The 25,640-nt window shown below is 47.9% G+C and overlaps 1 protein-coding gene across 3 annotated transcripts in view; it reads right to left on the bottom strand.

The window, feature by feature from the left end:
• The window catches only part of TBCD (tubulin folding cofactor D), a 353,196-nt gene that overhangs the window by 1,368 nt on the left and 326,188 nt on the right, over nt 1-25,640 (bottom strand). For all 3 annotated transcript variants that reach the window (XM_073606952.1, XM_073606954.1, XM_073606953.1), the window contains exons 34-39: nt 24,881-25,002; nt 21,493-21,570; nt 12,817-12,906; nt 11,301-11,388; nt 7,473-7,582; nt 2,737-2,821 (exon numbers count right to left, since the gene is read on the bottom strand). In XM_073606952.1, coding sequence (XP_073463053.1) covers nt 2,737-2,821; nt 7,473-7,582; nt 11,301-11,388; nt 12,817-12,906; nt 21,493-21,570; nt 24,881-25,002 — 573 coding nt within the window. The remainder of the gene's footprint in view (nt 1-2,736; nt 2,822-7,472; nt 7,583-11,300; nt 11,389-12,816; nt 12,907-21,492; nt 21,571-24,880; nt 25,003-25,640) is intronic.

Below are 25,640 nucleotides of genomic sequence, written 5' to 3'. Positions count from 1 at the left end.
ACCCCGGGGTTTCCTGATTGTTCTTATGAAGATCTTCTCAACTTGAAGTCCATCTCCCATCCATTGTGATTTACACGCCACCCCTCCTTTCCTAGTGACCTCTGATACAGACTCGTTTGTGGTTTATCACCTATTGGGACTTGTTTGCCTAGAGATCACATCTTTGTATATACACATTTTTTTTGGTTTGCTTTGATGCCTTATACGGCCTTGCACTAGCGCTACATGTTCACCTGTATTCGTGTCATGAATTTTAGTCATATTCGTATGTAGCTGCTTTATCATCATTATTTTTTCAAATAGTGCAATTTTTTTTTTTTGTTTATATAGCATTTTTCTTAATAGTTTTTTTTATCAATTAAAAAAATGGAACGTAACTGAAGCGAAATTCATATCAATATTTGGGGTGACCGCCCTTTGCCTTCCTCTAGGTAGACTGGCACACAGGGCGCCCCATGGCAATACATGTGCCAATCATGGAGGAATCCGCATCACAGGCCGTGTACTGCAAGAGGCAGATCACACCCTGATCCAGCTGGATGTCCCACCCATCTCCCCCCCCCCCCCCCCCCCCCCCAAACACCGGCTGACTCCTTCCCACCAACTTCTCCATCAACAAAACAATTCATTTCATGACTAAACTCCTGGCAGACCCCACTACAGCCAATGTTTACGATCGCTGACCACCAGGATCTGATCGGGGTGTCTATTTATTACAGATATTTTCTCCTGCAGCAGCTCTATGAAATGGGCTGTGACTGAGCGCATTGTACACACGGGTTGTACGGTACATAAAGCACACGTATGACAGGCGGGGAGGACGCGGTGATAACACGGCGCTGTGTGCTGGCGGCACGGTTCTGGCTCCTCCAGCTGAGATGTATCGGGTGACTGGGACTGTGGGGGTTATTCTAATAAATTCCTCCCATTCCTCACAGATAAGAGCATGCATTCACTGACACCACATCTGGATTACATTTACCAATGTATGAATATCATATAGTGAGCCCTGCAGAGTAACACCTCCCCCCCCCCCGAATTCCTTCACGTCACAAGCCACTGACCCCCATGTATAAGATACACCAATATACCCAATGGGATCAAATCTAATGAGCCGACACAAGTCATCAATGTCTAATATCCACACATCTGGGCCGGCGTGCTACAAAATCGCTAAGACCGTTACAGGGCCCTATTCATATCAGAAGATGTCCGGCGTCCAATCAGCTTTGAGAAATATTAAAAAAAAAAAAAAAAAAAAAAAATTACATTTCAGATTCTAACTGGCTGACGATATCAACAAACATCCCCCCCCCCCCCCCACTACTGTGCACCTCCTTCCCCCTATCACTGCCTGACACCACCTACATCTTCCTGGATATAAATATATCCATATACTATAATACACCCCCCCCGTAATATAAATATATCCATATACTATAATACATCTCCCCTTGTAATATAAATATATCCATATACTATAATCCCCCCCCCGGTATACAATGTGTTCATTATACTTATTTCACATTCCGGTCTATAGTTTTACTGGATTGTTAAAAAAGTAGATTTACCACATTGTATACAGGGGGAGGTGTATTATAGTATATGTTCTATAGCCCTGCACTATACTTAGATCCCTGTCTAACGGACTGACGTTTGAACAAATGTTCTTATCATGCCTTTAGGCTCCATTCACACATTTGTGCGACTCCAAAGTCCTGCGATTTCCATTAGGACTTTGATGCAGCTTTGTCTTGTCACATCAATAACATCAAAAATGCAACTTTTGATCGTTTACATCGCAGTCTCTGGAACTCAAGTCGCATCAAAGTAGTGAAGGAACTTTTTTTTTTAAGTCACAAAGATCTGAACGGCTTTCATTGACATACATGGGCTGCGACTCTTCATGCGACTTTATGGGGTTGATTTACTAAAACTGGAGAGTGCAAAAATCTGGTGCCGCTCTGCATAGAAACCAATCAGCTTCCAGGTTTTTTTTTGGTCAAAGCTTAAAGGGGGTTGTAAACTCCGGAGGTTTTTGATCCTAATGCATTCTATGGATGAAGGTGAAAAACTTTCTGTGATGCAGTTAATTACCTGAACCTGATCATGCCAGCGGCGGGGAGGAGCACACCAGCCCTGATTGTATAGATTGATAGCAGCGCAGCCATTGGCTCTCACTGCTGTCAATCAAATCCAATGACGCGGGGGCGAGTCCTGTTGTCTGTGTCAATGGACGCAGCAGCAGGACACGGGGGAGAGCGACTCTCCAAGGAAGAGGAGGAGCCAGGAGAGCCACTGAGGGACCCCAGAAGAGGAGGATCGGGGCCAAAACCAACTGTACGGAGGAGGTAAGTATGACGTGTTTGTTTGCTTTACATATCCTTTAAAGTGGTTGTAAATCCTCACCTTATCACATTTTATGCATTAAGGTACAAAACCACCTGTGCTGCAGCTCTTCCCCCCACCCCCCTTTTTTTGTTACCTGAGCTGGATCTGCGATGTGCACAGAGGCTCCAGTCACTGTCTCTCTCCTCATTGGACAGATTGATAGCAGCAGGAGCCATGATGGCGGCAGAGCGCACATCGCAATATGAGAGCAATCAGAGGATCTAGTGGGTAGCTGTGCCAGGGCTCTACCAGACTGGCACCCATGTGGGGTCACTGCTGCACATCGGCTATATGGCAGATCTCTCCCCCCCCCCCCTTCTCTCCCCCCAGATTGGTGAAGCTTACCTTGGTTGCCGGGGTCGGCTTTGGCACTTTCATCAAATCGCAGATATGATTCCGCTTCTCTCTCACATTCGCCACATCGGTATCCCTGCAGGGGGGGGGAGGGGAAACAGACACAGCGTTAGCATCAAGCTGTACAGGAGCCGGAATATCAATGTATATAAAAGCCTCATAGAGGGGGGCAGATGTGAAGTATAGAGAGGGAACCCCCAGATGAGTGGGACTTTAACGGCAACAACAAAATAATATATAAACCATTAAAAAGATGTATTAGAAATACAAATTATACAATATATTAGAAAAATACAAAAAAGCACAGTGTACATAATACAAAAGTACAATAATACCAAAAGCCACTAAAAACATTGGTGTCAAAAGTAATGATGCCCCGTCTGGACAACCTATATGCATCATTACTATTGACGCCAATGTTTTTAGTGGCTTTCGGTATTGTTGTACTTTTGTATTATGTACACTGTGCTTTTTTTGTATTTTTCTAATATATTGTATAATTTGTACTTCTAATAAATCTTTTTAATGGTTTATATATTATTTTGTTGTTGTACCCTCTCTGTATTGTATTTGAGGGATGTTGGCAACTTCTATGGTCCAGTTGGGTGTTCACTCTTCCTTTAGTTCTTTGATGTGTAAAGTGCCACAATCCCGGACAGCCAACCAGGATTCGAGGCTTCAAAGTCATCCAATCAGCTGATAATTCCTCTTCCTTTGTACACGGCTCTTATAAAAGAGACGCCCGGCCACAGGAAGATCGTATCTGCTGGTCAGGTGACTAGTAGGAAAAGTTCGGTATTTGGAGAGACGGGATTGATGGCGTGTGATGTGATCCACAGGAGCCATTGTCAGACGGACACAAGGACTGCTCAGTGCCTGTTGTTTTCATCCCCCCCGAGCTGCAGGCTTCAAAGAGCCTCTAGAATTCCAACACGTTTTTTAATAACCTCCCCCCGAAATCCTTCAATCGCACTTTCCAGAAGCGCCAAATTCCTCCGGGGTGATGCTCTTATCCAAGGAAAATCTCGGGGATTACACCAGACCGCATCGTGTTTATACTAACGGTGTAAGTATCACGCCAGACGAACCTGAAACTACCGAAAACCCGTCCAGCGTCTGCACCCCACCCCCGACTCCGGATCAACGCAAACACTTCACGGCTGAGAGATCCCAACTTCACCATGAAGGGGGCTTATTATATGAAGAGGATCAGACCAATCAGAGAGGAGAGATCCGAAATCTGACCAGGTCACCGCAGGCTGTACATCCTTCCCCTCCATCTGTTCTGTCCCAGTCCGTCTGCTGGAACCATAATGAACATTGTAATGGGACGGACTCGAGGCTTCTGGAATACGATATTCCAGAGGAAGGCAATCCTCATCTGCGGTGAAACTACAAATCCAATCCAACCTCTGGGTCGTCGTGCCTGGGGCTGTCCGAGTCTAATCGCCTGAAATACACGGTTAGAAAATCGGCCGATCGCTCGACAGCCGACCAACGAAACAGCGTTCGTTGGTCGAAATCGTTGCCAACATTAACCCATCGAAAAAAAAAAATTTGTTAAAAGAGCAATCGATTTAATACATAGTGTTGAGTAGTGTCACGCACAAGTGGAAGTGATGTAGTGTGCGTGTGACCTTCTAGCCACACCTTTCCACCCAGCGTGAACGTTCCTACACAATCCGTTGAAGTGACCGGCGTCGGAACCGGAATATCTGCGGATTTCGTAGTGGAAGCATCTACGTGTGTTCATAGTGTATGTTCGGTGTGTGTGTGTTCACGAACGTGCGGTTTACATTCAATATGGATGAGGCCCAGAGGTCAAAAAATTAGCATTATTGGACTTGGTGTTTTGGCCATCCATAAATATCGCCAAAAGACAACTAGAAACGAAGAATGTGGACCAAATAGTTCGTTCGTGTTTATGAAACATCATTCTTAAACACGGCTTCCGGGTCGCCGACTATTTCTGCTCATGCGTGCTAACGTGCGAGAGATTTTTTTTTACCGACGAGCGTTACACCAACGAATAGAATATCGTTCCTTGTCAAACGATACGGCATCAACGAGTAGAAAATCGGCCGATCGTTCGCACAACGGAAATTTTCGGCCGATATTATCGTGTATTCCTGCTACCCTGTTTCCCCAAAAATAAGCCCTACCCTGAAAATAAAACCTACTACTTTAACTAGGGCTTATTTGGGGGGGGGGGGGGGGGGGGGTAGGGCTTATATTGCAGCCATCACGACAATCACGCTAGGTCTTATTTTTGGGGAAACAGGGTATTAGACTCTTGCAATTGTATATGTGACTTGTAGTTCCAAAACAGCTCGCCTACGACCCCCGCGATATTCTCTCTATAATTACTGGACAACTCATTCTAAGTATTGGCTGACATCAGGGGGCAGCTATTCGAGATCTGTTCCCATACGTCCCTTTATTAGCGCCCCTTGGCACCGGCACCTCCCTGGCCCTTTAGGAGGTTTCAGATGCCGGGAGGTGGCGTTCGATGATGTGAGCGCCGTCATTGGCTGTCACATGATCGCAAAGCTCCTGATTACAAGTAGAGATCCAGAGCTTTCCGTCACTTGGGGGTGAATAAGGCATAAGGGTCGCTAGTTCGAATCCCGACCATGACACCATCTGCTTGGAGTTTGCATGTTCTCCCTGTGTGGGTTTCCTCCGGGTACTCCGGTTTCCTCCCACACTCCAAAGACATGCTGGTAGGTTAATCAGATCTTGTCTAAATTGGCCCCTAGTATATGAATGTGAGTTAGGGACCTTAGAGTGTAAGCTCCTTGAGGGTAGGGACTGATGTGAATGTACAATATATATGTAAAGCGCTGCGGAAATTGACAGCGCTATATAAGTACCTGAAATAAATTAGAACCTCTGTCAGGTCTTTACTGCTCTGTGTCCCCACTGGGGAGATTTCTCCTCACTTCATGTGTAGTCACGAAGACATGAAATGAAAAAAATAAAGGGTAGCCTTGCAAACAGCACCTTGATACTGATTGTAAGACCCCCCCATACACACTATTAGATTTTCTGCAGATTTTTGTCTTCAGATTTACCAAAACCAGATAATATCAGGTCAAACCTTAAGAGTTTCAACTTGTATGCAATCAGGCAGGCCCCTTGCACTACATGGTTTTGGTAAATCTGAAGACAAAAATCTGCAGAAAATCTAATAGTGTGTATGGGGCCTAACTCTTACCCATTGTATTAAATAAATACAAAAAAACCCGATATGGCTACAGCAAAAATGACAGTTTAAACACCTCAATAACGCCGTACGTATTGAGGCGGTTATACCAGGAACCTACAACCGTGATCCTGGTATCATTTTTTTTCATGTGAGCAATTCTCTTTTAAGTAAAAGTGATTGGAGCGGCTATAGAGCAGCTGGATCACTTTTACAGGCAGCAACACCATCCCCCACCTTGACACCGGCGTCTCACGACCCCACCAGGGAACCCAATAAGAATGCGACTAGCAGCATCGGCTCCCCTGGACTCAGTAAGAAGGACTGACATTATGCTTCCCACTGTGTGGCACCAGAAGGCGGAAAGAGATTGGAAAACATCAGTTTGACGTTTACAAGCAGTTACCAGCTCTTAAAATGTATCTGTTCAAACTGATCTCGGATTAATCAGATACTTTGGAGGCCAGAGGAGAGATCTGGACCTCGGATCTCTCCATAAATAGGACCTGTCATGGCCCCTGCTATCACAAGAGATGCTGTTCAACCTTTGTGATAGCAATAAAGTTGCAAAAAAATAAAGCGACAGTGTTAAAAAAAAAAAAAAAAAAAAGAAATATTTACAGAATAAAAAAAAAAAGAAAAAGAAAATGAAAGCACCCCTGTCCCCCCATGCTCACACAGAAAGATGAATGCACAAATAGGTCCTGCGCACACATGTAAACGGTGATGGCAATACACATGTGAGATATCGCCATGAACATCAGAGCGCAGGCAATAATTCCGGTGCTAGACATCCTGTGTAACTCTAAACGGGTAACTTTAAAAGGTTTTTAAAGCGTTGCCTATGGAGATTTTTATGTATCGTAGTTTGTTGCTGTTCCGCAGACAGTTGTAAAGCGTGACATGTTTGGTATCTATTTACTTAACGTAACATCGTCTTTTATATCTTACCAAAAAATTGGGTATTATACCATGTTTTGTTCACTAAAATGAATTAAAGTGTTTTTTTTTTCAAAAAGCTGCTGTTGTGTGACAAAAAAAAAATAAAAAATTGCAACACCCTACATTTTATTCTCCAGGATCTCTACTTAAAAACATGTATAATGTTTGGGGGATTCTAAGTAATTTTCTAGCAAAAAAATGCATTTCTCCGTCAGGTTTGTTGAGCTCCTTGAAGAGCTCTCCCTCCCTTCCTGTCCCTATGACACCTATACGAAAAAATAAATAAATAAAAAAAAGGGGGGTGGAGGGGGTTGTCACCAGGACAGGAAGGCACGAATACCATTAAATAAATGGTGATTTACCACCTCTTCCTGTCCTTACAGGAAGTGGGAGGGGCTATCACAATGGGGACACGGGTAGCCATGAAGACCTGACAGAAGCTCCTTTCCTTCTTTTATCTGAAGGAAAATAGAACATTTTGGCAGTGCTTCCAGATAATATAAAATGCCTTCACACCGATGGGAAGTACAGAGTGAATATCAGATAGCCCGGTTGGGTATCAGGAAGTTCCGGTACTCACCAGGTGGTCTCACTCAGAACTTCCATAACTTCCTCCAGGATTTCAGGATCCACAATGTCGTCGTATGTGATGAACATTTCGTACAGCTCGCTGGCTGTGGATTTTCTCACCTGCAGAGGGGAAAAGACGGCTTATTAAATGGTAAGACAACAGCTGTCAGCACCGGACCCGACCTGCCGGTACATGGGACTGACACACAGCTGTCAGCACCGGACCCGACCTGCCGGTACATAGGACTGACACACAGCCGTTGGATGTGTGTCAGGAAAGTATGGATCTAACGTGTGTAATAGGGAGAACGAGCCAATCAGACTTATAGGAGGTGACTGCGTCTGTCATAAAAGGGTAGCAGCGCTCATAGAACATCGCTATACATACATATTGGGGTTGATTTACTAAAAGTTGAGAATGCAAAATCTCGGGCAACTATGCATGGTAGCCAATCAGATTCCAGATTTTTTTTTTGTCAAGCTAAATTTAGAAATTTAGAAGCTATAGATCACCCAGAGGGGAGGGGCTTTCTCAACAAAAGTGGAGTTACGTTACTAAACCCAGGAGCCTGCATTCAGATATAGTGAATGCAGGCTCCTGGGGAGGGCAGATATAGTGATCTCCCCAGGAGCCTGCATTCACTATATCTGCCCTCCCCAGGAGCCTGCATTCACTATATCTGATCTCCCCAGGAGCCTGCATTCACTATATCTGGTCTCCCCAGGAGCCTGCATTCACTATATCTGATCTCCCCAGGAGCCTGCATTCACTATACCTGATCTCCCCAGGAGCCTGCATTCACTATATCTGCCCTCCCCAGGAGCCTGCATTCACTATATCTGATCTCCCCAGGAGCCTGCATTCACTATATCTGGTCTCCCCAGGAGCCTGCATTCACTATATCTGGTCTCCCCAGGAGCCTGCATTCACTATATCTGATCTCCCAGGAGCCTGCATTCACTATATCTGATCTCCCAGGAGCCTGCATTCACTATATCTGATCTCCCCAGGAGCCTGCATTCACTATATCTGCCCTCCCCAGGAGCCTGCATTCACTATATCTTGTCTCCCCAGGAGCCTGCATTCACTATATCTTGTCTCCCCAGGAGCCTGCATTCACTATATCTGATCTCCCAGGAGCCTGCATTCACTATATCTGATCTCCCCAGGAGCCTGCATTCACTATATCTGATCTCCCCAGGAGCCTGCATTCACTATATCTGGTCTCCCCAGGAGCCTGCATTCACTATATCTGATCTCCCCAGGAGCCTGCATTCACTATATCTGCCCTCCCCAGGAGCCTGCATTCACTATATCTGATCTCCCCAGGAGCCTGCATTCACTATATCTGGTCTCCCCAGGAGCCTGCATTCACTATATCTGATCTCCCCAGGAGCCTGCATTCACTATACCTGATCTCCCCAGGAGCCTGCATTCACTATATCTGCCCTCCCCAGGAGCCTGCATTCACTATATCTGATCTCCCCAGGAGCCTGCATTCACTATATCTGGTCTCCCCAGGAGCCTGCATTCACTATATCTGGTCTCCCCAGGAGCCTGCATTCACTATATCTGATCTCCCCAGGAGCCTGCATTCACTATATCTGATCTCCCAGGAGCCTGCATTCACTATATCTGATCTCCCCAGGAGCCTGCATTCACTATATCTGCCCTCCCCAGGAGCCTGCATTCACTATATCTTGTCTCCCCAGGAGCCTGCATTCACTATATCTTGTCTCCCCAGGAGCCTGCATTCACTATATCTGGTCTCCCAGGAGCCTGCATTCACTATATCTGATCTCCCAGGAGCCTGCATTCACTATATCTGATCTCCCCAGGAGCCTGCATTCACTATATCTGATCTCCCCAGGAGCCTGCATTCACTATATCTGGTCTCCCCAGGAGCCTGCATTCACTATATCTGATCTCCCCAGGAGCCTGCATTCACTATACCTGATCTCCCCAGGAGCCTGCATTCACTATATCTGATCTCCCAGGAGCCTGCATTCACTATATCTGATCTCCCAGGAGCCTGCATTCACTATATCTGATCTCCCAGGAGCCTGCATTCACTATATCTGATCTCCCCAGGAGCCTGCATTCACTATATCTGATCTCCCCAGGAGCCTGCATTCACTATATCTGGTCTCCCCAGGAGCCTGCATTCACTATATCTGATCTCCCCAGGAGCCTGCATTCACTATACCTGATCTCCCCAGGAGCCTGCATTCACTATATCTGATCTCCCAGGAGCCTGCATTCACTATATCTGATCTCCCAGGAGCCTGCATTCACTATATCTGATCTCCCCAGGAGCCTGCATTCACTATATCTGATCTCCCCAGGAGCCTGCATTCACTATATCTGATCTCCCAGGAGCCTGCATTCACTATATCTGATCTCCCCAGGAGCCTGCATTCACTATATCTGCCCTCCCCAGGAGCCTGCATTCACTATATCTTGTCTCCCCAGGAGCCTGCATTCACTATATCTTGTCTCCCCAGGAGCCTGCATTCACTATATCTGGTCTCCCCAGGAGCCTGCATTCACTATATCTTGTCTCCCCAGGAGCCTGCATTCACTATATCTGGTCTCCCCAGGAGCTTGCATTTCCTATGTCTGATCTCCCCAGGAGCCTGCATTCACTATATCTGCCCTCCCCAGGAGCCTGCATTCACTATATCTTGTCTCCCGAGGAGCCTGCATTCACTATATCTTGTCTCCCGAGGAGCCTGCATTCACTGTATCTGATCTCCCCAGGAGCCTGCATTCACTATATCTGATCTCCCCAGGAGCCTGCATTCACTATATCTGATCTCCCCAGGAGCCTGCATTCACTATATCTTGTCTCCCCAGGAGCCTGCATTCACTATACCTGATCTCCCCAGGAGCCTGCATTCACTATATCTGATCTCCCCATGAGCCTGCATTCACTATACCTGATCTCCCCAGGAGCCTGCATTCACTATATCTGATCTCCCCATGAGCCTGCATTCACTATATCTGGTCTCCTCAGGAGCCTGCATTCCCTATATCTGATCTCCCCAGGAGCCTGCAGTCACTATATCTGATCTCCCCAGGAGCCTGCATTCCCTATATCTGATCTCCCCAGGAGCCTGCATTCACTATATCTGATCTCCCCAGGAGCCTTCATTCACTATATCTGCTCTCGCAAAGTACACAGAACATGGAAATGCAATAGTTTTAGTAAATATATACTGCTAAATACCTTTTCTCATCAGCAATATATAGCAGTCTGATGACTGCTATCAGTGTCTGGTTAAAGCTTGTAGGAGGATTTTTTTATTCTACTCTGCCCTATGAGGCTACAGGACCCCTGACCCTCTGTCTGGACAATGCTGATTGGCCCTGTGCTGATCACATACACCCTCCCAAGAAAAAAAAAAAAGAAGCTCTCTAGCAATACATACCAAACTGAGCACTGTGCCCCCCAAGGTTCTGTTCTATCAGGAGATGGATTGGGGACAGTGGAAGAAGGGGAGGATCAGAGAAGACAGGATCAACCAGCCTTTTTACACAATGTGGAGGATTAACCCCTTAGGTTCCACAGTGAGTATAACAACCATGCTATACAGACTGATTGTACTGTTGTGGGTTTAGTAACACTTTAATGTCCCAATAAACTGAGATCCATTTTACAATCTCTTTTGCATAAATCAATTTATGAAACAAAACATGGCTATACCGGCTCCCAACAGGCAAGTAAGCGGGGAAGATAGTCAGCCGACTCGCCTGCTGGGTCCTAGAACCGTCTTCCTTTCACCCACATAGAACAATGCAAATAGCCTGAGATGCACCCAACACTGTCACACCTACCACAGGAAACGCATGACACAGCAGGAGCAGCAGCTGCATCATCACCTCTTTCCTGATCTCCCCGGGAAACTGGATCATACCGCAGAACCTACAACATAAAGAGCATAGTACAGGTGAAAACAGTAGAGGCAGTGTGAGAGACCTGCTGAAATTTGTGCATCAGCCACACAACATTGCTATTGCATTACACAGGAAATTTAGACCCTCCAAGCACAAAAACTGGCTGAAGTATTGGCCCACGCAGCTCCACCTACAATAACAACCATGCTCTGAGGGATCGATAAAGGCAGAAGCCGGCTGTCAGAGGAGATTCCTCCATCCACGCTGTGTAGGGTGAAGGAATCCATTAGGCCGGTTGTAGATGGTTTGAATCTCGGTCAGTTCAGCAGGAAACGGCTGAGATCCAAACCATGTACAGGGGGTCCCCGGGTTACAAACAAGATAGGGACTTTAGGTTTGTTCTTAAGTTGAATCTGTTTGTAAGTCGGAACAGGTACATTTTTTAAGTGTAGCTCCAGCCAAAAAATCTATTTTTAAGTTTTGTAGATAGCATAGGGAAGGGTTATCACCCCTGTAACATTTGTTTTGCTGTCTGTGCCCCCGTTCAGAAGATTTCACCTCACTTTCTGTCCCAATGACAATTGGATTTTGAAAATTTGGGGTTATTAGGGAAATAAGGATAGGTGATAAAACATCAGTGGAGACACCTTTTTCCCATATTAACTCTTACAGGAGTGAATTTCCCTTCCTAGGGGTAGATTTCCTCTCACTTCCTGTTGTCTCCCTCCGTTTGTAAGTAGGAGTCGTTTGTAAGTCGGATGTTTGTAAGTAGGGGACCCCCTGTACAGGCAGGCTGAATGTACCAAAGTTGCTCCATCGATCCATCAACTTGGGTACAACCAGCCGGCCGGATTTCACATATTATCGCTAGTGATTGGTATAGCCCCCCCCCCCCCCCAGCAATAATCACTGTCCTCCCCCACCAAGAGAATACCATGGCTCTGCGGGAAGGATTCCCCTGTGGTTGCAGGAAAGAAATTTGCTCCATGTATGGCCTGCTTTGGATTTCTCCTCGCCGGCAGAACACAATAGTGCTGCAGGAGAGATCCGCCCCCCCATCCACATCGAATGTGTGGCTGGTGGGATCAACACAATGTATAATGTATGGCCTGACACCACTTAGGATGCCCACACCCATAACCAGGATTGTCAGCTGGGAAAAGATCTTTCAGGCCAGATTCTCATTTGCTTTGCAGTAAATGTGACCCCGCCCACCTGTGCACTGTGACCCCGCCCACCTGTGCACTGTGACCCCGCCCACCTGTGCACTGTGACCCCGCCCACCTGTGCACTGTGACCCCGCCCACCTGTGCACTGTGACTGGTTCTGCTGATTACAGCATTCAGGTAACAGAACAGATTTTCCTGGTTTATGGTGAACAGCAGCAGAGAAATGATCGGAGGAGCCCCCAATAGAAGAGATGAAGGAGAATATATTATCGGATCCGGTAACTCACACAGCGATGCTGGAGCGCAGCTTCTGGATGTTCTTCGATTTTCTAATCTCCATTTTACACAATGACAGCAACTCTCGGGCAAACGGGTGACTGTAGGAAGAGAATGATCAGGTCAGCAGAGGAAAAATCATCACAGGAAAGACGTTATCCCTGACAGGATCCCACCAGCTGTACTACAAGTCCCAGCAACCCCGATCCCAACCATGGGATCTCACCAGCTGTACTACAAGTCCCAGCATCCCTGATCCCAGCCATATGATCCCACCAGCTGTACTACAAGTCCCAGCATCCCTGATCCCAGCCATCTGATCCCACCAGGTGTAGTACAAGTCTCAGTATGTTCTGTCAAGGCCAGGTCTGGGTCGGTCTTGCTGGACCCCCACCACTGTGCCACTGCTCCCTACACATCTCGAACCAACAAGCATAAAGTGAGCGGTATGAAATGGCAACCTTGGAGCTCGCACGGGAGGGCAGCCTTGGAGCTCGCACGGGAGGGCAGCCTTGGAGCTCGCACGGGAGGGCAGCCTTGGAGCTCGCACGGGAGGGCAGCCTTGGAGCTCGCACGGGAGGGCAGCCTTGGAGCTCGCACGGGAGGGCAGCCTTGGAGCTCGCACGGGAGGGCAGCCTTGGAGCTCGCACGGGAGGGCAGCCTTGGAGCTCGCACGGGAGGGCAGCCTTGGAGCTCGCACGGGAGGGCAGCCTTGGAGCTCGCACGGGATGGCAGCCACGTGTGTTTATGCAGCTGCAGGTTGCCGAGTCGCTTGGCAGGGCTCCACCCTCAACCACAACAACCTGAATAAAAAGCGTTCTGTCCTGGCGGTTGTTTTTCTTCCTTACTCAGCTGCAGCTGCCCATTAGCTGCCAGGAAATAGTTTCTGCTCTTGTTTTTCTCATTATTGAATTTGAACTCGGGGTAATAATTTCCAGGTGGGCCTCATTAGGTAATACCAGATTAAATCGGGGTGGGGTGGGGGGCTTTCCTGCTCTTTAGGTAGTGGTGGTGTGGAAGTGCCTTTTAGTGATGGTGGGAGGGGTCTCCTCTGATATCCACTAATGATCACATTTTTACGAATCTCCCGTGTCTGCCCTCTGCCACGGTATAAGGTGACGACAATCTCATATATGTTGAGGCAGCTGTGACTTTCTAAACCGGAGACCAGTCTGCTCCCCCCCCCTCCCCCAATACTACGACCTGATGCCCACCGATAATCAACCTGAACCAGAAGGGTGAGGACCAATCAGCGGCTCCTGCAGCTGACATTTTCCAGCATGCTGCAAAATTTCAGTGTCAAATTACAAGAAAATATAGCCGGAAAGGTTACCAGGAGGTGGAAGACTGAACCTGGGCAAAGCACAATGAAGTCTATTAAAACAGAATGGGGGGAATTAATCAAAACTTCAGCAGACGAAGCCTGGAGCAGCTGTGCATGGCAACCAATCAGCTTTAATTTTTAAAGCCAAACTGAGCTAGCTGATTGGTTGCCATGCACAGCTGATCCAGGTTCTGTCGGCTGCAGTTTTGATCAATTACCCTCAATGTCTCTTTTCCATCAATATTCCCAAAAACAAGATGTTTGTCCCTCTGGTTAGGATGGTTGACAGTGTTGGGCGCATCTCAGCCTATTTGCATTGTTGTTCTATGTGGGTGAAAAGAAGACAATTCTAGGACCCAGCAGGCGAGTGGGCTATCAGGATTTTTTTTTTTTTACACTATGATTGCTTGTTGCAGTGATGATCACTATAACAGCAATCATTTGAACTGTCATGAATGACTTTCATTCATGACTTGTTTACTTTTGTGATGCTGTGATTGGCCCACAGCTATTACATGGTTTAGGATGCTGTGATTGGCCCACAGCTATCACATGGTACAGGGTGCTGTGATGGGCTCATAGCCATCACATGGTACAGGGTGCTGTGATGGGCTCATAGCCATCACATGGTACAGGGTGCTGTGATGGGCCCACAGCCATCACGTTACAGGGTGCTGTGATGTGCCCACAGCTATCACATGCTACAGGGCGCTGTGATTGGCCCACAGCTATCACATGGTGCTGTGATTGGCCCACAGCTATCACATGGTACGGGGTGCTGTGATTGGCCCACAGCTATCACATGCTACAGGACGCTGTGATTGGCCCACAGCTATCACATGGTACATAGTGCTGTGATTGGCCCACAGCTATCATCACATGGTATGGGGTGCTGTGATTGGCCCACAGCTATCACATGGTACAGGGTGCTGTGATTGGCCCACGGCTATCACATGGTACAGGGTGCTGTGATGGGCCCATGGCTATCACATGGTACAGGGTGCTGTAATGGGCTCATAGCCATCACATGCTACAGGGTGCTGTAATGGGCCCACAGCCATCAAGTTACAGGGTGCTGTGTTGTGCCCACAGCTATCACATGTTATAGGGTGCTGTGATGTGCCCACAGCTATCACATGGTACAGGGTGTTGTGATTTCATGCATGACTATAGTTTACTAGGTGTCATTTGACTTCAGTGTGATCATGTTGCATTTGGGCCGCTCACAGCAGCCCAATACTGAGCAATGCAGGGGGCATGCCATTGTGCATGTGCGGGTACGTCGTGTTACCTGGGGGAGCCACCTGTCAGCAATAAATGTACTGCTGGTGGTCGGCAAGTGGATGAGACCCCTCAAGTTATTTTTGCCATCTATGTCCAATTGGGGACATTTTCCTTCCTTTCCTGTACCACAGACACAACAGGAAGTAAGAAGAAATCTCTCCACTCTTCCCCATTGGAAGATTCCCTTCTAGTCCTGTTCCAGTGACAACTCAATATTTTGGATGTTACTCTAGATTGCGTTCCAGTGACAATAGTCACAAAGGCAAATCGAGGGGTTCTAACTCTTCCACCACTCCATTCAAATATAACACAAAAATAAAGTGTTGGGTTTATATATATGACCCCATGTTAGCTGCTTAGAGCGCTGCTCCAATCACCAATCTGACCCGCTCCAGTTGTCCACTACAATTGGGTGCCGGCTTCTATGGAGCCCAACCCCCCCCCCCCCCACAAAACATAACTGGAGGACGCAGAACTCCTTAGAAGCCAGGGTACTGAATAAAGTTGGGATCCGACCTCAGCCTAGGCTCCTCCCAGGGCATATCACTGACGCGTTTCATCATGCCCACATGACTTAGTAATAAATGTGTCAGAGGGTATTGGCCCAGGAAGCCGCTTTCTATCTTCACCCAATACGCAGGCAGCTAAGGAGTGCGGCATCTTCCAATTACGTTTCGGGTTTATACTTTTCAATTGTAAAGCATTTCTATAAATCCGGTGGGGGAGAGATCCGCCATTTGTCCTGTTATAAAGGGGGGAGGGGGGATATTATCCATGAAATGTATGCTGTGCTGGAATACAGGCAGCTGCAGACCGCCAACACCCAGCACCGGCTCCTTATCAGAGCATGTAGAAGAAGTAATAGGATTTGAGGGTAAACACGGCACCTTGGATGAGGGGACCGCCAGGTTCTAGGACTGCGGTGTCACGGCGGGGTGAGAGCGCAGATTCTAAGCTGATCTGACATTATGGATTCAGACACGGAGAAGTGAGACAAAGAGGCCACTCGATTGGGAACATCTGGAAGCCATTGGGTAAATGTAACCAGATGAGAAGCAGATTAGGCCAGGCACAACCTCGCTCCCCCCCAACCTGCCAACTCCACATCAGGAGGAAGACAGGAACCCGGCCCTCAGCGGGAGGAAATTAGAGGAAAAGTCTGCTAAGAAGTGCCGTCTGGGGAGACCCGAGCCCCCCCAAACAATATGAAATCCCCCATAAATCTACCTGCTATGAAAATGTGATGACATGGCACCGATATTGTCACCGGACCTCTGGCAGGTCACCGGGATAATACCGGCTACCGCTGCTTTTTACACATTTGCAGGGACAGAGGTGAAAGATGAAAAGCTTCCGAGAACTGACTGCCACTGAGATCTCACAGCCACCAATCAGATCCAAGCCTGCAGAGCCAAAAAATAAAAGACGTAATCTGATTGGTTCTTATTCAGCCACTTCCAGACCAGGCCCTTCTGGCACTTTATGTTAACATATAACAATCAGTATTTAAAAAAAATGTGTTAGACCCTCCAAAATGTGTGTGTGTATATATATATATATATATATATATATATATATATATATATATATATATATATATATATATATATATAGGCCCCCTTGAGCAGGGGTAGGCAACCTTAGAGATGGAGATCTACTTGAACAACTTTGATGAAGTCAAAGATCACTGGGCACAGTGTCCTGTTGTTCACACCAGAACGCGATGCCAGAAAGGCATGTGTGTTTCCTGTACCGTGTTCAAAACGCACTGCCTTTGTGATCTACTGCGGGTGATGATACATTGTTAACCCCAAATGTACATTGCAAACACAGTAGACATAAAAAAAAAAAAAAGTATTACAAGAGAATGCAGGGTTCGGGAGTGCGTTGCCCTCAGAATGCAGGGTTCAGGAGTGCGTTACCCTCAGAAAGCAGGGTTCAGGAGTGCTGTACCCTCAGAAAGCAGGGTTCGGGAGTGCGTTACCCTCAGAAAGCAGGGTTCAGGAGTGCTGTACCCTCAGAAAGCAGGGTTCAGGAGTGCTGTACCCTCAGAAAGCAGGGTTCAGGAGTGCGTTACCCTCAAAATGCAGGGTTAAGGAGTGCGTTACCCTCAAAATGCAGGGATCAGAAGTGTGCTGCGCTCAGAATGCAGGGATCAGAAGTGTGCTGCGCTCAGAATGCAGAGATCAGGAGTGGCTGTGTTTAGAATGCAGGGATCAGGAGTGTGCTGCGCTCAGAATGCAGGGATCAGGAGTGTGCTGCGCTCAGAATGCAGGGATCAGGAGTGTGCTGCGCTCAGAATGCAGGGATCAGGAGTGTGCTGCGCTCAGAATGCAGGGATCAGGAGTGTGCTGCGCTCAGAATGCAGGGATCAGGAGTGTGCTGCGCTCAGAATGCAGGGATCAGGAGTGTGCTGCGCTCAGAATGCAGGGATCAGGAGTGTGCTGCGCTCAGAATGCAGGGATCAGGAGTGTGTTGCGCTCAGAATGCAGAGATCAGGAGTACGTTGCGCTCAGAATGCAGAGATCAGGAGTACGTTGCGCTCAGAATGCAGGGATCAGGAGTGTGCTGCGCTCAGAATGCAGGGATCAGGAGTGTGCTGCGCTCAGAATGCAGGGATCAGGAGTGTGCTGCGCTCAGAATGCAGGGATCAGGAGTGTGCTGCGCTCAGAATGCAGGGATCAGGAGTGTGCTGCGCTCAGAATGCAGTGATCAGGAGTGTGATGCCAGAAAGGCATGTGTGTTTCCTGTACCGTGTTCAAAACGCACTGCCTTTGTGATCTACTGCGGGTGATGATACATTGTTAACCCCAAATGTACATTGCAAACACAGTAGACATAAAAAAAAAAAAAAAGTATTACAAGAGAATGCAGGGTTCGGGAGTGCGTTACCCTCAGAATGCAGGGTTCGGGAGTGCGTTAACTTCAGAAAGCAGGGTTCGGGAGTGCGTTACCCTCAGAAAGCAGGGTTCGGGAGTGCGTTACCCTCAGAAAGCAGGGTTCGGGAGTGCGTTAACCTCAGAAAGCAGGGTTCGGGAGTGCGTTACCCTCAGAAAGCAGGGTTCGGGAGTGCGTTACCCTCAGAAAGCAGGGTTCAGGAGTGCGTTACCCTCAGAAAGCAGGGTTCAGGAGTGCGTTACCCTCAGAAAGCAGGGTTCAGGAGTGCGTTACCCTCAGAAAGCAGGGTTCAGGAGTGCGTTACCCTCAGAAAGCAGGGTTCAGGAGTGCGTTACCCTCAGAAAGCAGGGTTCAGGAGTGCGTTACCCTCAGAAAGCAGGGTTCAGGAGTGCGTTACCCTCAGAAAGCAGGGTTCAGGAGTGCGTTACCCTCAGAAAGCAGGGTTCAGGAGTGCGTTACCCTCAGAAAGCAGGGTTCAGGAGTGCGTTACCCTCAGAAAGCAGGGTTCAGGAGTGCGTTACCCTCAGAAAGCAGGGTTCAGGAGTGCGTTGCACTCAGAATGCAGGGATCAGGAGTGCGCTGCACTCAGAATGCAGGGATCAGGAGTGCGCTGCACTCAGAATGCAGGGATCAGGAGTGCGCTGCACTCAGAATGCAGGGATCAGGAGTGCGCTGCACTCAGAATGCAGGGATCAGGAGTGCGCTGCACTCAGAATGCAGGGATCAGGAGTGCGCTGCACTCAGAATGCAGGGATCAGGAGTGCGCTGCACTCAGAATGCAGGGATCAGGAGTGCGCTGCACTCAGAATGCAGGGATCAGGAGTGTGCTGCACTCAGAATGCAGGGATCAGGAGTGTGCTGCACTCAGAATGCAGGGATCAGGAGTGTGTTGTGCTTAGAATGCAGGGATCAGGAGTGTGCTGCGCTCAGAATGCAGGGATCAGGAGTTTGTTGCGCTCAGAATGCAGAGATCAGGAGTACTTTGTGCTCAGAAAGCAGAGATCAGAAGTGTTTTGCGCTCAGAATGCAGAGATCAGGCGTGGCTGTGCTCAGAATGCAGGGATCAGAACTGTATTGCGCTCAGAATGCAGGGATCAGGAGTGTGCTGTGCTCAGAATGCAGAGATCAGGAGTGTGTTGCACTCAGAATGCAGTGATGAGGAGTGTGCTGCACTCAGAATGAAGGGATCAGGAGTACAATGCGCTTAGAATGCAGAGATCATAAGTGTGTTGCGCTCAGAATGCAGAGATCAGGAGTGGCTGTGTTTAGAATGCAGGGATCAGGAGTGAGTTGTGCTCAGAATGCAGGGATCAGGAGTTGTGCTCAGAATTCAGAGATCAGGAGTGCATTGCGCTCAGAATTCAGAGATCAGGAGTGCGTTGCGCTCAGAATGCAGTGATCAGGAGTGCGCTGCGCTCAGAATGCAGGGATCAGGAGTGCGCTGCGCTCAGAATGCAGGGATCAGGAGTGTGTTGCGCTCAGAATGCAGAGATCAGGAGTGCGTTGCGCTCAGAATGCAGGGATCAGGAGTGCGCTGCGCTCAGAATGCAGGGATCAGAAGTGCGCTGCGCTCAGAATGCAGGGATCAGGAGTGCGCTGCGCTCAGAATGCAGAGATCAGGAGTGCGTTGTGCTCAGAATTCAGAGATCAGGAGTACGTTGCGCTCAGAATGCAGAGATCAGGAGTGTGTTGCGCTCAGAATGCAGGGATCAGGAGTGCGCTGCGCTCAGAATGCAGGGATCAGGAGTGCGTTGCTTAGGACCTAGCAACCAATCACCTGCGGGTTAAGTAGAAAAGTTAACTTGGCCAGCTCCTCCGTCTGCCCTCTGTCCTGTGCTGCCTCTTGGTCTCTGCTGTTCACCGATGACAGTGGCGGAGGAGGCAGAAGGAGAGGGAGAGAGGGATAGGCAAAGGGCGCTGAGGGCGAAGACCGGCAGCTAGCAGTAGGAGGCAGGGGTCAGCGGCGCAGACCTTTTCCCGGTCTACCGGTCACCTACCTGCGGTCGACAGGTAGCCCACGATCGACATGTTGCCGACCCCCGCCCTAGAGAATAAATTGGCGGGTTTTGCAATTTTTTATGTCACACGGTATTTGTGCAGCTTTTTTTTTTTTTTTGCAATCTTTTTGGAAAAAGTACACATTTGAATTTTAATGCAAAAAAATACAATACATAACCCAATTTTTTTGTGAAATATAAAAAGATGTTATGCCAAGTAAATAAATACCAAACATGTCATGCTTTAAAATTGTGCACACCCGTGCAACGGGAACAAACAACCAAAATTTTACTATCCATAGGCAACGCTTTAAAAGCCTTTACAGGTTTCCACTGGTCTGGTGCTAGAATTACTGCCGATGATCTGACGTTCGCAGTGATACCTCACATGTGTTGGACGATCGCTGTTTGTGTGTATGACCGGTGCACACGTTCACCTTTGCATGTGAGCACAGGGGGGCGGGGTCACTTTAATTTTTTTTCTTTTAATTATTAACCACTTAGGGACCAGAAGAATTTACCCCCTTCCTGACCAGGCCATTTTTTGCAATACGGCACTGCGTCGCTTTAACTGACAATTGCGCGGTCGTGCGACATTGCACCCAAACAAAATTTATGTCCTTTTTTCCCCACAAATAGAGCTTTCTTTTAGTAGTATTTGATCACTTCTGTCGTTTTTTTTTTTTTTTTGAGCTATAAACAAAAAAGAGCGACAATTATGAAAAAATATATATATTTTTTACTTTTTGCTATAATAAATATCCAAAAAAAAAACCTAGAAAAAACCTAATTTCTTCCTCAGTTTAGGCCGATATGTATTCTTCTACATATTTTTGGTAAAAAAAAAAATAAATAAATCGCAATAAGTGTATATTGATTGGTTTGCACAAAAGTTATAGCGTCTACAAAATAGGGGATAGATTTATGGCATTTTTTAATTCGTTTTTTACTATTAATGGCGGCAATTTTTAGCGGGACTGCGACATTGCAGCGGACAGATTGGACACTTTATTGGGACCAGTGACATTTATTCTTGATGGTTCCTATAACCAGATCCATTGGTCTCGTGTTCCAGGACTTAGAAAGCGATATACTGACGGAAACGCAAGCGGAGTGTGGGACGTTCCATCGCACCCCCCATACACATAAACACCCGGCATCTTCCACACAATTCAAATACTTACTCTTCCTCATGTGTGTAGAGCTCAAAGCAGCCATTGGCCAACATTTGGTCCAACATCTTCAGCAAAGGGATGGAGACTCTGCAGAAAAAACAGAAAATGTTTATCAGTTTTGAACAATTTAGAGCTGAAATTGAATCTGCCTTATTATTTTGCCTTCACTGGTTCCCCCACCTTATCAGACTAACTAGATCTTTAAACAAAATCATTCCATTTTCATTACATACCTTATTTTAGACCCAGTAATGTCATCGCTGGGTCTCTGTGCTTCTCTATGCAAAGCAGGCAGATCATGCCTGGTGGGAGGGGCTGGCAGGGGGCTGTACATTTCTTCCTGAAAATATCACAGCACCTTGCTCCTCTTAAAAGATCCCAAGCCCTGATGCAAGCATATGCTATATACGTTTTTATTTGCTCCCCCCCCCACAAAAGTGGAGTTACCCTTTAAAGTGGTAGTAAAGCCAGCTTGGTGATTTTTACCTACAGATGAGCCTATAATAAGGTCTATAATAAGGTTTACCTGTAGGTAAAATTAATATCCCCTAAACATGTGTACCCTGCATGCAGCCACTGACGTCAGTGGCGCATGCGCGGCGCATCTTGCCGGAACCGGGGGCTCCTGCGTGCATGCGTGGGAGTGACATCATTGCGGCTCCGGCCACTCACAGTGCCAGAGCCAGCGATCCCGAAAGAAATGCAGAGGGAACATGTCAGCTCCCTCAGCAGTGACCGGGAGGCAGTGCGGGAGTTTCGTTCTAAGGTAAGCATTTCATAATGTGCTAGTATACAATGCATACTAGCACATTATGCTATTGGTTTGCAGGGGTTTTCTTTCCATCGGTTTACTTGCGCTTTAAGTGGGAGAGAATTTACACGACCGGCATTTAGTTTTCAGTCACTCGGCTCTGATAACTCAGAGTTTATGGCGTGTTTCTCTATACACAGATGTGTCTCCTTCATTGAGATCTGGTCTGCAGAGTACCGGTGTTCTGCCAAAACCTCCAACCCGCCAAAATCTCCAACCCACCAAAATCTCCAACCACGTCACTTCCGGTGACTCTCCAGCATCAATAATTGGAGATTTGGCTGGTTTCACAGAACACCGGCAGCGTATACACTACACTAGACGATATAATGAGTGGACATTGTTAGTCTACCCGCTAGTAGCCAACAACATGGCCGCCTCCAAGGCGGCGACAACTTTTTTCCTCCTTACCCCGTGTTCTGTGAAAACAGTCGAATCCTTGAGTACCGTAGTGGAGCCCTCAAAGTGAGGCTGCATTGACGGGCACAGTGAGGCTTCATTCACGGGCAGCGAGGCTTCATTGATGGGCACAGTGAGACTTCATTCACGGGCACAGTGAGGCTGCATTCACGGGCAGCGAGGCTTCATTGATGGGCACAGTGAGGCTGCATTCACAGGCAGTGAGGCTGCATTGATGGGCACAGTGAGACTTCATTGACGGGCACAGTGAGGCTGCATTCACGGCAGTGAGGCTGCAATGATGGGCACAGTGAGGCTGCAATGATGGGCACAGTGAGGCTTCATTGACGGGCACAGTGAGGCTTCATTGACAGGCACAGTGAGGCTTCATTGACAGGCACAGTGAGGCTTCATTGATGGGCACAGTGAGGCTTCATTGACGGGCACAGTGAGGCTGCATTCACGGCAGTGAGGCTGCAATGATGGGCACAGTGAGGCTTCATTGATGGGCACAGTGAGACTTCATTCACGGGCACAGTGAGGCTGCATTCACGGGCAGCGAGGCTTCATTGATGGGCACAGTGAGGCTGCATTCACAGGCAGTGAGGCTGCATTGATGGGCACAGTGAGACTTCATTGACGGGCACAGTGAGGCTGCATTCACGGCAGTGAGGCTGCAATGATGGGCACAGTGAGGCTGCAATGATGGGCACAGTGAGGCTTCATTGACGGGCACAGTGAGGCTTCATTGACAGGCACAGTGAGGCTTCATTGACAGGCACAGTGAGGCTTCATTGATGGGCACAGTGAGGCTTCATTGATGGGCACAGTGAGGCTGCATTCACGGGCAGTGAGGCTGCAATGATGGGCACAGTGAGGCTGCATTGATGGGCACAGTGAGGCTTCATTGACGGGCAGTGAGGCTGCATTCACGGGCAGTAAGGCTGCATTCACGGGCAGTAAGGCTGCAATGATGGGCACAGTGAGGCGGCATTGATGGGCACAGTGAGCCTGCATTGATGGGCATAGTGAGGCTGCATTTATGGGCATAGTGAGGCTGCATTTATGGGCATAGTGAGGCTGCATTGATGGGCATAGTGAGCCTGCATTGATGGGCATAGTGAGCCTGCATTGATGGGCATAGTGAGGCTACATTGATGGGCATAGTGAGGCTGCATTAATGGGCATAGTGAGCCTGCATTGATGGGCATAGTGAGCCTGCATTGATGGGCATAGTGAGGCTGCATTGATGGGCATAGTGAGGCTGCATTGATGGGCATAGTGAGGCTGCATTCATAGGCACCATAAAGCTGCATTTGATGGGCACAGTGAGGCTGCAATGATGGGCACAGTGAAGCTGCATTGACGGGCACAGTGAAGCTGCATTGATGGGCACAGTGAGGCTACAATGATGAGCACAGTGAGGCTACATTAATGGGCTCAGTGAAGCTGCATTGACAGGCACAGTGAGGCTGCATTGACGGGCACAGTGAGAATGCATTCATGGGCACAGTGAGGCTGTATTCATGGGCACCGTAAAGCTGCATTTGATGGGCACAGTGAGGCTGCACTGATGGGTACTGATATGATTTATGTTAATATTGCTAAAGTTGTTAATATTTATTTTTGGAACTTAATTCTGTGTAAAACATTTAACGGTGTAATTTCATGAGATAATTTACAAGGGCGTGTTTAGGGGCGGGCTTATGGGTGGGGCAGAGGAGGGGCTGGGTGGGGCAACTGGTGGCGAATAACTCTTAAGGCGTGGCTAGTGGCTCAGGAATTGAAATTTTGAGCCCTGCCGTAGTGTAAACGTTGCCGGTGTTTTGTGAAAACAGCCGACTCGTCTAAATCTCCAATTATTGTTGCTGGAGAGTCACTGGAAGTGACGTGGTTGGAGATTTTGGAGAGTTGGAGTTTTTTGGCAGAACACCGGCAATGGAGAGTAAAGATCCGCCTTCCAGTAGAGAGGCCATCCTTATTTTTAAGCTCCTGATAGGATGACGGGAAATGGGACACAAAGCAGCACAGAAACTCCACACAGGGCAAGGAGGGCCGCTTCACCGCTTTACCTGCAGTCACCTACAAGGCACCAGCAGCATGATGGGAGTTGTAGTTGGTTGTTGGGTAATTGGCCTCCTGCTATTTTGGGGTGTTCTAGAATGATGAATAAAATAGTTCTGGTACCGGTCATTGTGCTGGTTGTCCTTGAAGACCTGCAGCAACGTCTGGACGAAGGAACCCATGGCTTCAGCATCGCTTTGGATGTCCCGGAGATATTCAAACAGACTCTGTGCAGAGTATCTCACCTGTACGGGAGGAAGGTGGAGAAGGTCAGTACAGGGCTACAGTACAGGTCAAGTACATAGAGTGCTGATTAGGCAATACCTTAAAAGTGGTTGTACACCCCGACATATACCCAGTGAAGTGATTATCCTCAGGTGAGACAAACAAATCCTCCTAAGTTGTACCTGTTTATCTGCAGAAATCTTCCCCCTACATCCATTCAAAGTGCAGAATTTACACAGGATCTCTCAGCTCTGTGAAGCAGGGGGCAGAGAGCTGAAGTTGCAGTGAGAACTCTGAGAGCTGATTGGAGGGAAGAGGCACATCTTGCACACAGGAACAGAGCTGAGTCTGTCAGTCACAGGCTGTGTGCTGAAGATGCCTCCCTGGTCACCTTATTTCTCTCTTGGGGTCAGGAAAACTTGTCAAAAGTGATTCATACAGATAGCAGAGGAAGGAGACAGCAATGACACTTAGTGCTCTGGAGTGAGACAAGTACACACTATAGAGGGAGGTGTTTTGTTCATATTTAATGTCTGAGGTTTAGGGGACTCCAAATTGCAGCCGCTGGGCCACATCTGGATTACTACACAATCTTATCCGGCTTTAAGCAATGACTTACCATGACTCTCCCCAGTCCTCCTGATAGGCACTTTTGGAC

The sequence above is a fragment of the Aquarana catesbeiana genome, linkage group LG12, assembly GCF_042186555.1.
Source record: "Aquarana catesbeiana isolate 2022-GZ linkage group LG12, ASM4218655v1, whole genome shotgun sequence".
NCBI classification, from domain to species: Eukaryota; Metazoa; Chordata; class Amphibia; order Anura; family Ranidae; genus Aquarana; species Aquarana catesbeiana.
Note: the sequence above shows the minus strand (reverse complement) of the source record. Positions and strands in the feature narration are given on the sequence as shown.